The sequence below is a fragment of the Microtus ochrogaster genome, chromosome 7 (assembly GCF_000317375.1).
Source record: "Microtus ochrogaster isolate Prairie Vole_2 chromosome 7, MicOch1.0, whole genome shotgun sequence".
In the NCBI taxonomy this organism is placed as follows: Eukaryota; Metazoa; Chordata; class Mammalia; order Rodentia; family Cricetidae; genus Microtus; species Microtus ochrogaster.
Window position 1 is genome coordinate 48,884,213 of NC_022014.1, and position 14,564 is coordinate 48,898,776.

Below are 14,564 nucleotides of genomic sequence, written 5' to 3' on the forward strand. Positions count from 1 at the left end.
GAGACAAGTGTAGTATAAAAGAATGCCTTACTTTTTATTTTGTCTCGTTCAGATTCTGATGGAAATATCCAATCTGGAAAGAGCTCTTCAAATTTGATTCCAGGGTATTTTGGCCTGTTTTCCACATAATTCCTCACGGTTGGCTGAAGTTTCTTCATGAACTCTGCAGATGGTGTTCCTAGCTGTTCAATAACTTTATTCCATTGATCAATATCTAAGGATTCTCTTGAGGAAAATACAACTGAAATGCTTCATAGTCAAAATATATACAATACCATCATGCAAAGGAAAATTATATTCATATCTATGGACAAGTAACTAGGCCACCCCACAGGATTAGCAAAAACATTTTAGAATAATATTTAAATGAGGTTTGAGTTTCTAAATTACTTAACTAAAACTCTTACTCTCTGCATCTTAAAAACTATGATCATGGTTCATTAAATTAACATAATCTATATGTTTTCTGTTATAATTCAAAATAAAATTATGACAAAAATGATTCAGCCTATGATATAAATGGTAAAAATAAAATAAATATTACATAAGCAAACTGAAATCAATTTTCGTACTAACGCTCCCTTAGACTCACAGGTCTCTAAAGGAGAGAAAAACTGAAGAGACCATCTGGCCTCTCTCCCAGCTGGGCAGCAGAGCCTGTGAGACAGGCTGACCAAGGGAAGCACGGCGAGGGGAGGGGCAGGAGCCCAGGCTCTGGCCTTTCCCGCAGACCACACTCCCTTCTGAAAGCGCCTTAGACAATGATGCTTTCAGAGGCCATTCTGTTTCACCTGGCACCAGCCCGGCCCCTCAGCATCTAGTGAGGCGTGGTTTCAGAGTCAGCGTGCACTACCCTCCTCTCAAGGTCGGTGCTCCTCAATACACGCAGGTGACACCAGCGCTGCCTAGCTCTCAGGGTGACTGGGACAATGTTTGTGGAAAGTGACGCTGAAGCTGTAAACAGTCACATGAGACAATGCAAGCTATGAAATCACATGAGCAGGAGTTTGGAAAGTGACAGGCTTCCTCAGAACATGCACTTATACCATTGGAACATCACACAAACTCAGTCTTCCAGTGTTCCTGTGGAGGACCTACTCAGGAAATGGGTTCAGAAGGTGAAATCCTGAACGCCCTCCTTCTCTTTTCACATACTTTGACAAACTGGGATTGTGCACATATTTTATTTAGTTGCTTGGCCAAAAACAGGAAACCTGGCTCATGTTATCCCTCTCCCCGTATACTTTTAACACCTCTTCTTCATACTCATTCCTCACTATGAAGACTAATCCTAAGAGTGACGTGATGCCCCCACCCCCATATCTCTGTGCCACTTACCACTGGGAACCATCTGGGCTTCTGGCTAAAAGCCAAGCCCACCTACCCCCTTCTCACCTACTGAAGGACAAATGTCTCTTATTTCTTGAGGCCCCACTCCCAACAAGATCTCTACTGGAACCTTCTGTCATCATTCAGACACGATGCTCTCTTCCAAGTTAACAACAACCTCTTTCCTGTGACACCCTAGCCTGATGCTGGTACCTGTGCCTAATTCTCGCTCCCCGTCCTTTCCCAACACCCTCTCATTAGGCTTCCCTCCAGCCATCTTCAGAACCATTAGGTTGCCAGGGGCAAGCACTACACCCACGGGTCAGTTCTGAGTCTTTCTCCTTTTCCTTAGTCCCTGACCCTTTGTTCACCTCTTCAATGCTTAGCGCCAGCTCAAGGTTTCAGTGCTATCAACAGACCAATGATTTCCACATTCCTTTCTTTATTCCAAATCTTTGCCTTGAATTGCACACTTGATATATTAGATGAATCCACAAAGTCATTTGAAGGTTACACCCTCAGAGCAGACTCCAGAGCCCCCACCATCTCTTTCTGAGTGACAAACAGCCTCTGCAGCGTCTCCTGCTTTTACTGTCCTCCAGTCATCTTGGCAGTGAGACTTTCGTACCCTCACTTGGATGAAACACCGAGAAATGGGCAGGTGCTCAATATCTGTATATCTGGATTAGTGCTACAGGATCATTTTGATAGACGGCAGAGAGGCAGCATAGGGTGGGAGTGGAGTTTACCTGGGAAACCATGGTGGGCATTCTGGGTAGATGGAACACAGGTCTTTCATTTAAAAAAACAGGAAGCTATGGCCCTGAGTTTCTCCAGTGATGTGGGAGGGTCTTCTTTTTTGTGTTGATTTCATTGGTTAATAAAGAAACTGCCTTGGCCCATTTGATAGGCCAGCCCTTAGGTGGGTGGAGTAGACAGAACAGAATGCTGGGAAGAAGGGAAGTGAGTTAGTTGTCATGATTCTCCAACCCGAGACGCGATGGTGCCAGCCGCAAGGTCAGACATGCTGAATTTTTCCCGGTAAGACACCACTTCGTGGTGCTCACAAATTATTAAAAATGGGTTAATCAAGATGTAAGAATTAGCCATTAAGAGGCTGAAACTAATGGGCCAGGCAGCATTTAAAAGAATACAATTTGTATGTTGTTATTTTGGGGGCTAAACTAGCCAGGCGGCCGGGAGCTGAGCAGGAATGCAGCCCGCTGCCGTCACTACACTCCAGGATGCACAGGATGCACAGGGAATCGTCTGAACTTGGGCTTCAGGCAGCCTGAAGAGCTTTCATTCTCAGAAGCCACAGTAAGGACAGCAGCTACTTTTCTGCCAGCATCAAGGAAAACTTCTAGAGAACCTCAATTTGGTTTCTGGAGTTTCTATATCACCAAATTTTCAACCTAATCTTTGAAAAAGTGAGCAAAACTTCCTTTAGAAAATGATATTAATTTCCGTGTTACTTTAAGCACTTTAGGTGTCCTTATATATAAAACATCAGCTCTTGTAACATATACATAAAGTACTTTTAATTTTTTTTGTTTTTGTTTTTGGTTTTTGGTTTTTCTGTGTAGCCCTGGCTGTCCTGGAATTTAGACCAGGCTGACCTTAAACTTGCAGAGATCCACCTGGCTCAGTCTCCCAAGTGCTGGGATTAAAGGCATGTGCCACCACCACCCAGCAGGAAAAGTAATTTTTAATGGGGAAAAAAATGTAGAAAACAAGTAAGAACTGGCACGAATTTAATCTTAACTGCCACTTGTAGCCCATCACAGTAAGCCCCGTTCACAAGCCCACATGGTATTCCTAAGTCACTGGCTGCAGAATACCTCGACTTTCCTTAGTTGATTTTACTTGTAAAATAAAGACTTATGTATAACTTGGAACAGATAAATCCAAAGTAAAGTAATGGGGAAAATGCCAGAGAAATTATTAGAGCAAAATAAAATGCTATATTTAATTTTGCATATTTTATAACTTATCATGAGGAAAATGTAAAGAACAATAACTATAAAATGAGTGGAATAAAGTATTTAATCTTAAGCACATGTTGTGAGGAATTCATATTTTAAGCATGTTGTCTTCATGAGATTATAAAAACAAAAGCACTTTTTGTGAAGCAGACACACTCCGAACCCTGACTGCAGAGCCTGTTCCCTTGAACTATGGGTCTGCTACCAGACAGAGGTCACTACAAGCTTTCACAACAAACACAATATCAAAGGCCAATGAAAATATGAGGGTTAGAACACAAATGGAAAGGTACACATGAAGATGCACGCTAGTGTAAAGAACGTGACAGATGGAAGAACGCACAAGCTAGCGCCGCTGTGCTGTCTGCTCCCTTTACCCTCCACGCTGTTCACCTTGCTGACCACAGCATGAGTCATCTTGTTTGTTTAAATTTACCTTCCCCAGTGTGTCACAGATACCCTGCTACCTGGAGTCTTGAGAAATGTCTATAAAATGTCAACAAAGCAACAAATGTCAAAGTGTGATATACTGATCCTGACACAATTTTCAATTAAGCTAAGTCTGCATAGTCTTCTGCAGCTCTAATATCATATCAGTAACTAACAAAATCATATATGACTTAAATAACACATGCATGTTAGCGTATTTAATTTAGAATGCACCTCTTCTGGTTAATGGAATGAACTAATTTATAAAATAGTATTTTCCACTTAAATACCAAAATATATTTATCAAAGATAAATAATTTTACACATCCAATTATTTTGATAAAGAGCTAATATGCCTGCTTTAGCTTAACTCTAAGTCTTTACAAAACTGTCACAGGTATTTGAGTGAAAAGAAAATGCAAAACTGAACCACCTGGTCTGTGACACTGATTTAACAAATGTAACAAAGGCCCCCTGAGAACGCATTCTGCATCCCGACAGTTCCTTCTGAGCTTTCAGTAAGTAGGCGCAACCATGCGGCCCTTGGCATGGAAATCATGGCCAGGGTCAAGGTCCTGGGGAAGGATACGGTCAGTGCCTTGGAATATCACACAACCTTTCACCAGCTCTCCCATGATGCAACCCACTGACCAGATATCAACTGAAAATAAAATGAAATGATAAAATTATGAAGTGTCATGAACAAAACAAAAGTGAGGAAAAGGAATCCTAACAGTGTAGTAGACACACACACATGGAAAGTAAGTGGCGCTAAGGTGAACTTTTACACAGTATGATGATTGCTCATCTCTACTTCAGCCTTCAGTGTGCAGCAATCTGAGCTTTTAGTGCCAATACTTTACAGCTTAAAAACAAAACCAAAAAAGGAACAAATAAACAAAAAAAAACCAGACACAGAAAGTGCCAATGAACATGAAATTCTCAGGGCCACACTCCCCAACCCACCCCAGCCTCCAGGGCCGAGGGTTGGTCTCTCCTTGTGAAGGATACAGTCTCTTCCTGGGAACAGGACTTTGTGGAGGACCATTTCTGCCATGATGCACCCGACAGACCAGATGTCCACTACCAAATACCAGGTGGTTAAAAAACAGCCAGAGAGCCTTGCATCTCTGTTTCTAAATCACCTCCCAAACACGGGTAGCCCCAGTAAACACTCATTAGGTGAAACTTCTGTAAAATGCTAACACCAAATCTGAATGATCATTTTCTAAACTGCCACAAGAGAAAGGCAGCAGCCAATAAGGAAAGGATGGAACAGGGCAAAGCCCTGCTTGAACATGGTTCTGTGGTGTCTGTCCTGGTTGGGGCCAAGCATGGGGCTTGGCTGAATCTTGTGCCTCAGCCATGGAAGGGAGAGCTAAACACAGGCTCAAGGGCACTGTGCCTCTCAGAGCAGGCTACAAAGTATCTACATAAACTTACAGCCAAACTTATCTCAAAAGACTTCAGTGAGTTTCCACTGTTGTTCTTTCTGTTACTCTTTATTATGTATGTTATAATCACACACACTTGTTAAAAGCTGAAGTTTCGCTTATATTTAGCTGACACTGCTAGAGCAAGGGAAGTTTTGATGTCAAAAACATCAGCTTTACATGAAAGAAAACACAGTTCATTATTCCATTCACATTAAGGCTAAAAAAAAAAAGAGGAAGCAGTAAACCCAGCCTACAATGTTGGCAACCAGGGGACACAGGTCCTAGGGCTGCAGGCCATGTGGGTGTGCTGCACACTCAGCACTGCACTTCTGTGAGCACATGCTACTCTAATCACAAGTAAAATATTTCAAGACCAGCATGGTAGCAGCCTTTAACTCCAGCATTCAGCAAGCAGAGGCAGGCAGAGTTCTGTGAGTTTGAGGACAGCCAGAGTTGGGGGGAGGGGGAAGATTTTGACAAATGGAAATACAAAATAAATGATTTCTTATCTGTAGATTACAGGCATCTACATACAGCACAGTGCTCACCCCTCATCTCACACGGCCCGTGAGTGCGGGCGAGAGCACTACTTCACTGTTTGGTGCCTTACTGGACTTACCATTCTCTTTGTAGCCCATGCCCAGGATGACTTCTGGAGCGCGATAGTAGCGAGTCACTACATAGGGAGTCATCATAAAATTGGTGCAGGCTGTCCGTGCCAGGCCAAAGTCAAGGATCTTCAGAGTACAGTCTGATTTTACTACAATGTTGCTAGGCTTCAAATCCTAGAAGACAAATAGTTTAGCTATTTAAATGAATCACAGCATACTAAAGACACCATTTATACTGGCAAGGGGTTGTGAGCAGCTACTCAAGCATGAGAAAATGGGAAGGAGGGAGGTAGAATGGCATCACGGTGAAGCGAGACTCCGCCTCCAAACAAATCATATGGCCTCTCACTACCACTTGCTTCTTTGCTCAAAACCTGAGAGCCTGCAAGTCTCTTATCATCGTGGGTAACATCTGCACATAACCTACACACAGCCTCTGGGATCCTCTTAACTCATTTCTAAATGACTATAATACCTAAAACAATGTTATTGTTTAGGAATAATTAGACACAAAAAAAGTCTGTATGTGTTCAGTACAGATGAAACTTTTGTTTTCCAAATACTTTTGATCTGCGGTCAGCTGAACCATGGATGTACAACCCAAGGGTACATTGGTACTTTGGGTAGCAGTCCTTGGCATCTAGGCTGCATGAGCAAGGATGGTTGCAACAGCACTGCTTCTAACAAAGACAAACAAATATAGCACTCAACAGTGAAAGCCTTCATCTGTCAAATGAGCCTTAAAGAATGGGAAAACAGTCCCTAGTCTAAAAACTATAGTGATGGGACTAGCTTTCCACTTCACTGCCATCTGCTGGACAACTAGGATAATAAAAACACAGCTCTGGATGCGTCAGGACACCTCGTGCTCTGTGTTGTGTGAGAGGCAACTGATCCTCAAGGACCAGAGAAGTGAATTATACTGAGTTATAAGAAGGACCCCAATTCCTGCATCCTTGAGACTTTAATGGTGGTATTGATAACGTCTATCTGTCTCTACACTCACAGTGATTCTCTTGAGCGGTGTGCTAATGAGGTAGCTTCAGGTGTCTCTCTGGCTTTCCCCATATTTGTAGCTCTTACCTCACAGGTCAAAGAACCAATGTCCAGGTTGCTTGTTATTAGAGGCAAAGATATGCAGACATTTGTGTAAAGCTTTGTATAGGACTAAACAAATTAAAAGGGAACTTAGAGAAGAAGAAAATCAATGCACTGAATAATAAAATACTTCAAAATTTTTACACTCAGAGATGCAGAGCACACAGGCAACAAGCACAAGCACCACTAAAAGGAACTTAACAGTGTTAACAGAGATGTGCTGGCTAAAATGTTTCTGAGAAAGAATAAGTAAAGACTGAAGAAACTCAGATTTCTTAGATGTCAACAGCATGTGCTTCCCAGACTGAAGAGCCACATGCTCAGTGCAGTTAGTAAGGAAAGGTCCACACTGAGAAAGAGTACAAAAAACTGTCTTAAAGTTTCCAAAAACGAATGGAGGACACTTACAAAGAAACAGTAGAAAGAGCATGAGAAAGCTCCAGAGATGCTTACTATTAACCTCTGACAGAAAAAATCTGCAGCCTCACTTTCCCTCCTGCATACTTTGTGTGTGTGAGTGTGTGTGTGTGTGTGAGAGAGAGAGAGAGAGACAGACAGACAGACAGCAGAGAGAGAGAGAGGCACACAAAGACAGAAAGACAGACAGAGACAGAGACAGAGAGACAGAGAGAGAGCAAACATGTTATGGCACACATGTGGAAATCAGAGGTTAATTTACAGGAGTCAGTTCTCCCCTTCTACTATGTGTGTCTCTGGAGACTGAACCGGGGCCATCAGGTTGATGGAAGGTACCGTTACTCACTGAATCATCTTGATGGTTCCCAACATAGTATTTAAAGCAGTTATTGGAAGACACAGTCCACCCAAAGAAGGGAGTAAACAGAGAGGAGAGAATGAGGGTCAGGAAGTATGGGATCCAACATGGGAGGGAAGTAGAAAAAAAGTGTTAGGGGAGACTCAGGGGCACCCCTGTATTAGGTATTTGGGCAGTAGTCCAGAAGGAAGCAAGCCTGAAGATCCAGTACTGACTGAGATGCATCGGGGTGTGTTCACAATGTGGTAGAAAATGTAGGGTTCTAAGAGTAATAAGAACACACAGTCTCAGGCTGCTGAGGTGACTCAGCTGGTAAAGTGCTCTTTGTGCAAGCATGAGGTTCTGAGTTTGATCCACAGCACCATGCAAAAATCTGATGTGACAGTGAATATTTGTAATCCAGCACTGGGAAGTAAAGAGCCAGATCTCTGGGGCTCATCCTAGCGAGACTCAAAAAACAAGACGGGCAGTTCCTGAGGAACCATACCTCAGGTGGACCTCTGAGCCTCTACAGATAGACAGACACACATCCCCAAACACATGAACATCAATAACACAAGGACACATATAACATATAGTCCTAACCCCCTTAAAACAAGCAAACGCACAACTTGGACAAATAGAGGATAACTATTAACTCCAGGAACAAAATACTGAAGGGGAAAGAAATATAATCAAAGTATTATATAAAGCTCAGCTTTGAAAAACTTTCATATGATTATGAGGATATAAAATACCACAGACTCAAACAGAGTCAAATTCTAACCAAAGTGGAAGGGCAGGGGAAGAAACAGTTACAGGGATGAGGGCTGGGTTTGTGGACAAAGACTACATCACTACCTTATGTCCCAAACTGAAAAGGGCCAGCGAGATCTAAACACACTGAGATATGGAAATGAATTCATTGAATATGGATTTCAGGAAAAGAACTAAAACTTGGGCTGGTTATATAGCTCAGCAGTGAAGTGCTTATTTAGCATGCATAAGGCTCCAGTTCCATCTCTGGCACCACATCAAAACAAAACAAACAAAAAAATATGAAACACTTCTAAAGGAAGAAGGAAATAGAAGCAAGGAGAAGAAGGGATCCAGTTTTCATGAATTTTTATATAGCTATTTGATCTTTGATGAAAGTACAAATGCAAACCAGCCCATCTGGTCAGCAAGTTACACTATTGTCAAGAGGATTCCAACTTTGAAACCTCTCAGGCAGTGATGGACATGTGTGCAGGCAGGCCTGCACTGCTGCAGGTGGACAGATAAGCATCTGCAAAAAGCCGAAAGGAGGTGCAGGCTGCTACTGTGGGCCATCTCCAGGGGCTGCAGGGCTGGCAGAGGCTTTCATTTTTTCATAGTTTGTGAATTATAAAGTAAAAGTAGTAAAAGTGAGGGATAAAACTTTACCTTTTGCCATGTTTCTTTCTAAAAACTTAAAATAAGTAAAATTTCTGTTTATTGTGAAACCATTTTTGTTTCTTCAAGACAGAGTCTTGCTATATGGCTTAAGCTGTCCCTGAACTTATGACTCGCCTGTCTTAACACCTGAGTTCTGGCATTTCAGGTGTGTGACAAATCAATCTAACAACAAAACTGAAGGTATGTATGTATCTCCACGTGAGATGCTGTTTAGAGGAGGGGCCAGCACTGCGTACACTGGACAGCTGGCACTCTGAAGCTGACCTGGGCTCCTCACCCGAGGCCTGTCATCCAGTTTAGTGAAACTGTGTGCTTAAAATCAACACTGGTTTCAGTGCTGGTTGGTTTCAGTGTTGGTATGTCAACATACCTGTATATCTGAAACATCTCCTCAATGGCAGCTCATACCTTTCCCAAGTAGACTCAGAAGTGAGTATATGAGGCAGGAGTGTACAAGGGACCCAGAAGGAACTTGTAAGATATGGTGGAGGTATTGGGCAAGGAACAAGGTGACCATAGAACATTTTCTCAGGTCGCCATGGGCTCCAAACACTGTGCTAAGCAAAATATAAACTTCTTTGGACCCTGTTTCACCTGCTTGTAGGCAGGAATGCTGTTCCTCAGTTAAAGGACCAAATATTCCATGAAAAGGTAAGTACATGTCACAGTCTCATGAAATCTCCAGGAACTGGGGACATTCTTCCTGCCCTTACCTCTGATTTCAGGGGGAGAAACAAGTAAGTGAAAACATTTCCCCTCCAAAAATTAATACAGCTTGTAAATCTGGGAAATTATCATAAAGCATACATTTCATTAAAGATGTATTTATAGGGCTGAAAATATAGTTCAGTCTATGCCTCATTTGAACAGGATCCTAGGTTCCATCCTCAGCACCAAACAGAGGCAATATATTTAAGAGACATTAAGAATACCCTTGGGAGGTGGGTGGATGGAGAGATGGCTCAGTGATTAAGAGCACTTACTGCTCTTCCAAAGGACCGTGTTTTGGTACCTGACACATGGCAGCTCATAACCATTTATAACTCTAGTTCCAGGAGACCTGGTGCTTTTTCATGGTCTCCATTCATGCATGTGGTTCAAAATATCCATACACATAAAATAAAATGAATGAAGGCATTTTTGAAAAATGCCTTCTGTACAAGAAAACAGGATTGCACTCTATAAGCATCACATTGTTGGTGGAAAATTCAGTATCTTATATAAAACTGAAAAGGATGCCTTCAGTTATTTAGAGGTCTGGGGGGGGAATTTTCTAGAAATAGAATGGTTCACTGGAAATGTTTTAGTTACTATTTTAAAAGTAAACTTTGCCATCATAATGTCTATCACTTGGAACGACCACTTGGTGGCAGCAAAGGCTACACTTTGAATAACAACTTGGTTGTGTACATGCCGTGTACAAGGGAGTGAAATGCTGACCCCAACATTTGGACACAGTAAGCAGGGAGGCTCAGGTCTCTGCCTTCCCAGGTGGGAGGGCAGGCATGGGGATACACCCTGGGAGGCTTCTGTTCAGTGGCCTGTGCTAGACCCAACCTTTCTTGGTGCCTAACTGATCAGAAAGAATTCTGCCCAATGCTGTTTCTGTATCTCATCGTGGTTTCCCTGCAGAAAAAGACTTCTTACTGTTGGAACACAGTCTGGAGGCAGTCTATGCAAAAGAAGCCTAGAAGCAGTTAAGAGAAAGCTGTGATCTTCCCAGTAAAATCCCAGTTATGGTCTCTGCTCCTTGTCTCATGCAAGATGTTGAGTATATTTTAAAATTATTTTTAGTGATACACTTACGTGGGGAGTCTGTACACATGTGTGCAGGAGCCCTGGAGGCCAAAAGTGAGCCTCAGATCCTCTAGAGCAGACAGCTGCTAACTGTCTGTCTGACCTGGGTTCTGGGAACCAAACTTAAGTTCTCTGGAAGGGCACAAGTCCTCTTAACCTCTGAGGCAGGTCTCTAGTACCAGGTATTTTTAAAATTCTACCATACAGCAGTACAAATTAAAAAAAAAAAACAACCCAAAAACTTATAAAAGTAGCTCAGAGTATCAACCACATTATCTCTCTGGCCTTTACATTTCAAGTCTTGACAGTAACAACATCATTACTGTTCCTTGTCATTGGCTTTCTCCTGCCCCATATCTAATTTTCTTGCTCACTAAAAAGGAAGTTTTCAAATATGGCAAGAATATTAACAATAGTTTAACATAGGGTCATTGGTTTTTGGAGTTCTTTCCTATTCTTATAGTTTTTCTCTGAGTTTTAAGTTACCACAAAGTGAAAAGTTAAACAGAAAACCGAAATTGTTCTGTGATAGGGTGGCTCCCCGTCTCTGTGTCTGTAGTGGATGAAGTATATGGGGCCTGGGCAAAATAGGGTTGGTCTGAACAGTGTTTTAAACAGTATGTTCCATAGCTTAACTTGCATTTTCAAAGTACCAAATTTAAGAAAAAAGTTCTTAGGCATGGGGAGATGCACTGATGGGTAAGACTGCTTTTATAAAGCATGGGGACCAGAGTCCAAGTCCCCAGCGCCCCCATAAAAGGCTCGATGTTATTATAGATGCAATGTAAGTCAGAACTATGGGCCTGGGAGAAGAGGAACCAGGAGCCTCCCTGGGCTTGCTGGCCACCAGCCTCCCTCCAAGAAATAAGGCCAAGACTGAACACCTGATATCCTTCTCTGGCCTCTAAACACATGTAAATAAGTGTGCACTCACACACATGCACACACACTACACACACACTCACACTCTCACACAAAAATATTAAGTTCTTTTGTTAATTAGATGACTGTGACAAAAAATGGTGTTTATTTTTAAAATGAAGTTATTATGTGCTTACTTACTCTGTGAATTATACCCGCTGAATGTAGATGCTTAATGCCACAGAGCATCTGGTAGAGAAGGTATGACATTCTTTCATGATCCAGTTCCATATGAATAACCTGACATAAGTTAGCATCCATTAATTCCATAACCAAGTACCTGAATATTCAAAAGAGACCAACCACATTCATTAATATTTTTAAATCCCTCATGATTGTTAGACCACAATTACTATGAGACAGTAGTAACGGGATATAATTACTGCACAGCAGAAGTAAAAACACAAGGTGTTTCGCTTTGTAAAATTTCCCAATGAACACACAAACAGCTAACTTACCCAATGTCTTTCTTTGAAATTATAAATGAAACAATTTTTATATCACAGAAACAATCTTATACAAACTGTCTATCCATCCACCTACCTACCTACCTTCTATTTGATCATCCTTCCATTATCTACACTGTGCTGCTATAGATTCCTTGATCTTTAACAACACATGATTCTGGTAGGGCTGCTGATGTGAAATTCTACTACAGTGGGGTAAATGGGAACTCTTAACTTTCTGCTCAGGTTCTCTATGTATCTGGACTGCTCAAAAAATGAATTTTTGTTTGTTTGTTTGGAGACAAGAGTTTCTCTGTGTAGCCCTGGCTGTCCTGGAAACTTACTCTGTAGACAGGCTGCCCTCAAACTGCCACCCGAGTGCTGGGATCAAGGGTATTCTCCACCATCACCTGGCTGAAATGTGTTCTTCAAGACTGAACATACAATAATAAACAGGAAACTTTCAAGCTCACGGACCACAATCAGCACATGTTTTTGGCTCACACAGCCCTGACCAAAGAGGTGCTTAGACACATCATCTCTAATTCTCCTCCCACTGTGTGTCATGCCATTCTGACGTGGCCTATACCAATTCTCTGCTAAAACTGATGGCTTCTACATTTGCAGAGACCCCCAAGGTCAATGTTTCTGCAACCAACCACTTCTTCCTGTGAGGTAGCTGTAAGCAGATGCTGGCTCTCCTCTCACAACACTTCTTCTTGGTGATACCCAGTCTGCCATGCCTTTAAGGACCACTTACAGATTCCTTGATGCCTTTAAATCTAGGCCTCTCTTCTCAACCCAGGATCTTTCCCATCTACCCACTTCACCATTCCACGTGAATAGGCAGCAGACATCTTTGAGTCCATGTCTAAAACTATATCCTGATTGTACCTGCTCACGGCGCCGTCTCAGCTGCGAGCCTTCATGTGAGGCTTTCCAACCCTCTCACATCCAGCTGTCACAGACCCTATGCCTCACCTTCAAATAGCTTTCGTGTTCAATCTCATGCCTTCACCCTGTCACCCACGTGAACATGAATTGCTGTGATGCCTCCCCATACTAACTAGGCTTTTTGTTCCTACCTCTTACAGTGGATTCTCAACTCCTCCCCCACCCCCAAAACTGCTCTTTTAAAACATGTCAGGTGAGATCACTGCTCTGCTGGAAATGTCATTCTGACTCCTTTCCTATCTGCACGCCACTTCTAAGCCCACCCACTCTCTCTACCCTGTGTGCTTCCCCACTCCAGCCACACAGGCCTCTCCAGCCATGCTCCATTGCTGCTCCTTCGTTCTCAATTACACCTCATCTCAGTATCTGTAGAACAAACTCCTCACCTCCCCTAAGCCTTTCTCCTAATACCACCACCTCACTGCAGTCTTTCCTCCATCTACCCCGTGATGGTGAATCATAGAAGGTCAAAGACCGCAGTGGTAAAGCCTTACGTGAGGTGTGTCTTGGAGGGTGTTTGGAGCAGTAACTATCTTGTGAGTCTGAATGCACTAAGTAAGGAAGCATAGTGCTCATTGTGTATGAACGCTATCCAACTGAGCAAGACCCAGGAAGATCAAATCTAGAGAACGGAGGAATCTCTTCTCTGAGAGCTGAGACAGACTTTGCCCATCGTTTTGGAATCAAAATGCTAGGGCTTATATCAAAATGAAAATGCTAGCGACTCCCTGGGTTCTCAGGCTTTCAGCCTCAGGCTAAAAGCTACACCACTGCCATAGCCAGTGGCTCCTGGTTCCGTGGCCCTTAGACTTGGACTGAGTCTCACTGGCAGTATCCTAGTGTCTTGAGCTTGCAAATGGTCTACTGTTTCACAAGCATAAAAATCACTAACTTTCTAAATTTTCAATCTGATGCAAAAGATACTTACACATCTTGAAATTCTTCTAGAGTTTTTTGTGGTGTGAACACATTTAACAAGCTAATTATCTGCAAAGAGAAAATTCATTATACTTTAATATGTCAGGTGGATTACAAAATTAGGTTGAATACTGAAATGTATTAAAAGATGAAAAAGTAATAGCAGAACTCAATATTTATCATTACTATGGCTATAATCAAAGCATTCTTGTAGAAAGCATTGGAAAACTTAACCATCTATTGAAAGATGTGCTTTAGTAGAATCATTCATGTCCCCGGTAACTTAATCATTACTACGGAATTTACATGTATATAAAATAGTAAAAATAATGGTTGGAAACACACTAAAATAAAGTACTATGCTAACTCTGGAAAGTTAAATTCTATATACAACTTTCTGGAAGTTTTAAAATATGAATGCTGAGCTTGTACTTTCTGGTCAGGAAGAT

General features: G+C 42.1%; 1 protein-coding gene across 5 annotated transcripts in view; it reads right to left on the minus strand.

The window, feature by feature from the left end:
• Mapk9 (mitogen-activated protein kinase 9) overlaps positions 1–14,564 on the minus strand; it is a 41,946-nt gene that overhangs the window by 7,267 nt on the left and 20,115 nt on the right. For 3 of the 5 annotated variants that reach the window (XM_013347248.2, XM_005350165.3, XM_026780091.1), the window contains exons 4-8: positions 14,126–14,184; positions 11,939–12,077; positions 5,799–5,964; positions 4,755–4,826; positions 32–214 (exon numbers count right to left, since the gene is read on the minus strand). In XM_013347248.2, coding sequence (XP_013202702.1) covers positions 32–214; positions 4,755–4,826; positions 5,799–5,964; positions 11,939–12,077; positions 14,126–14,184 — 619 coding nt within the window. Of the gene's footprint in view, positions 1–31; positions 215–4,332; positions 4,405–4,754; positions 4,827–5,798; positions 5,965–11,938; positions 12,078–14,125; positions 14,185–14,564 lie in introns of all 5 variants that reach the window. The other 2 variants (XM_005350164.3, XM_013347247.2) reach the window with 1 other exon arrangement.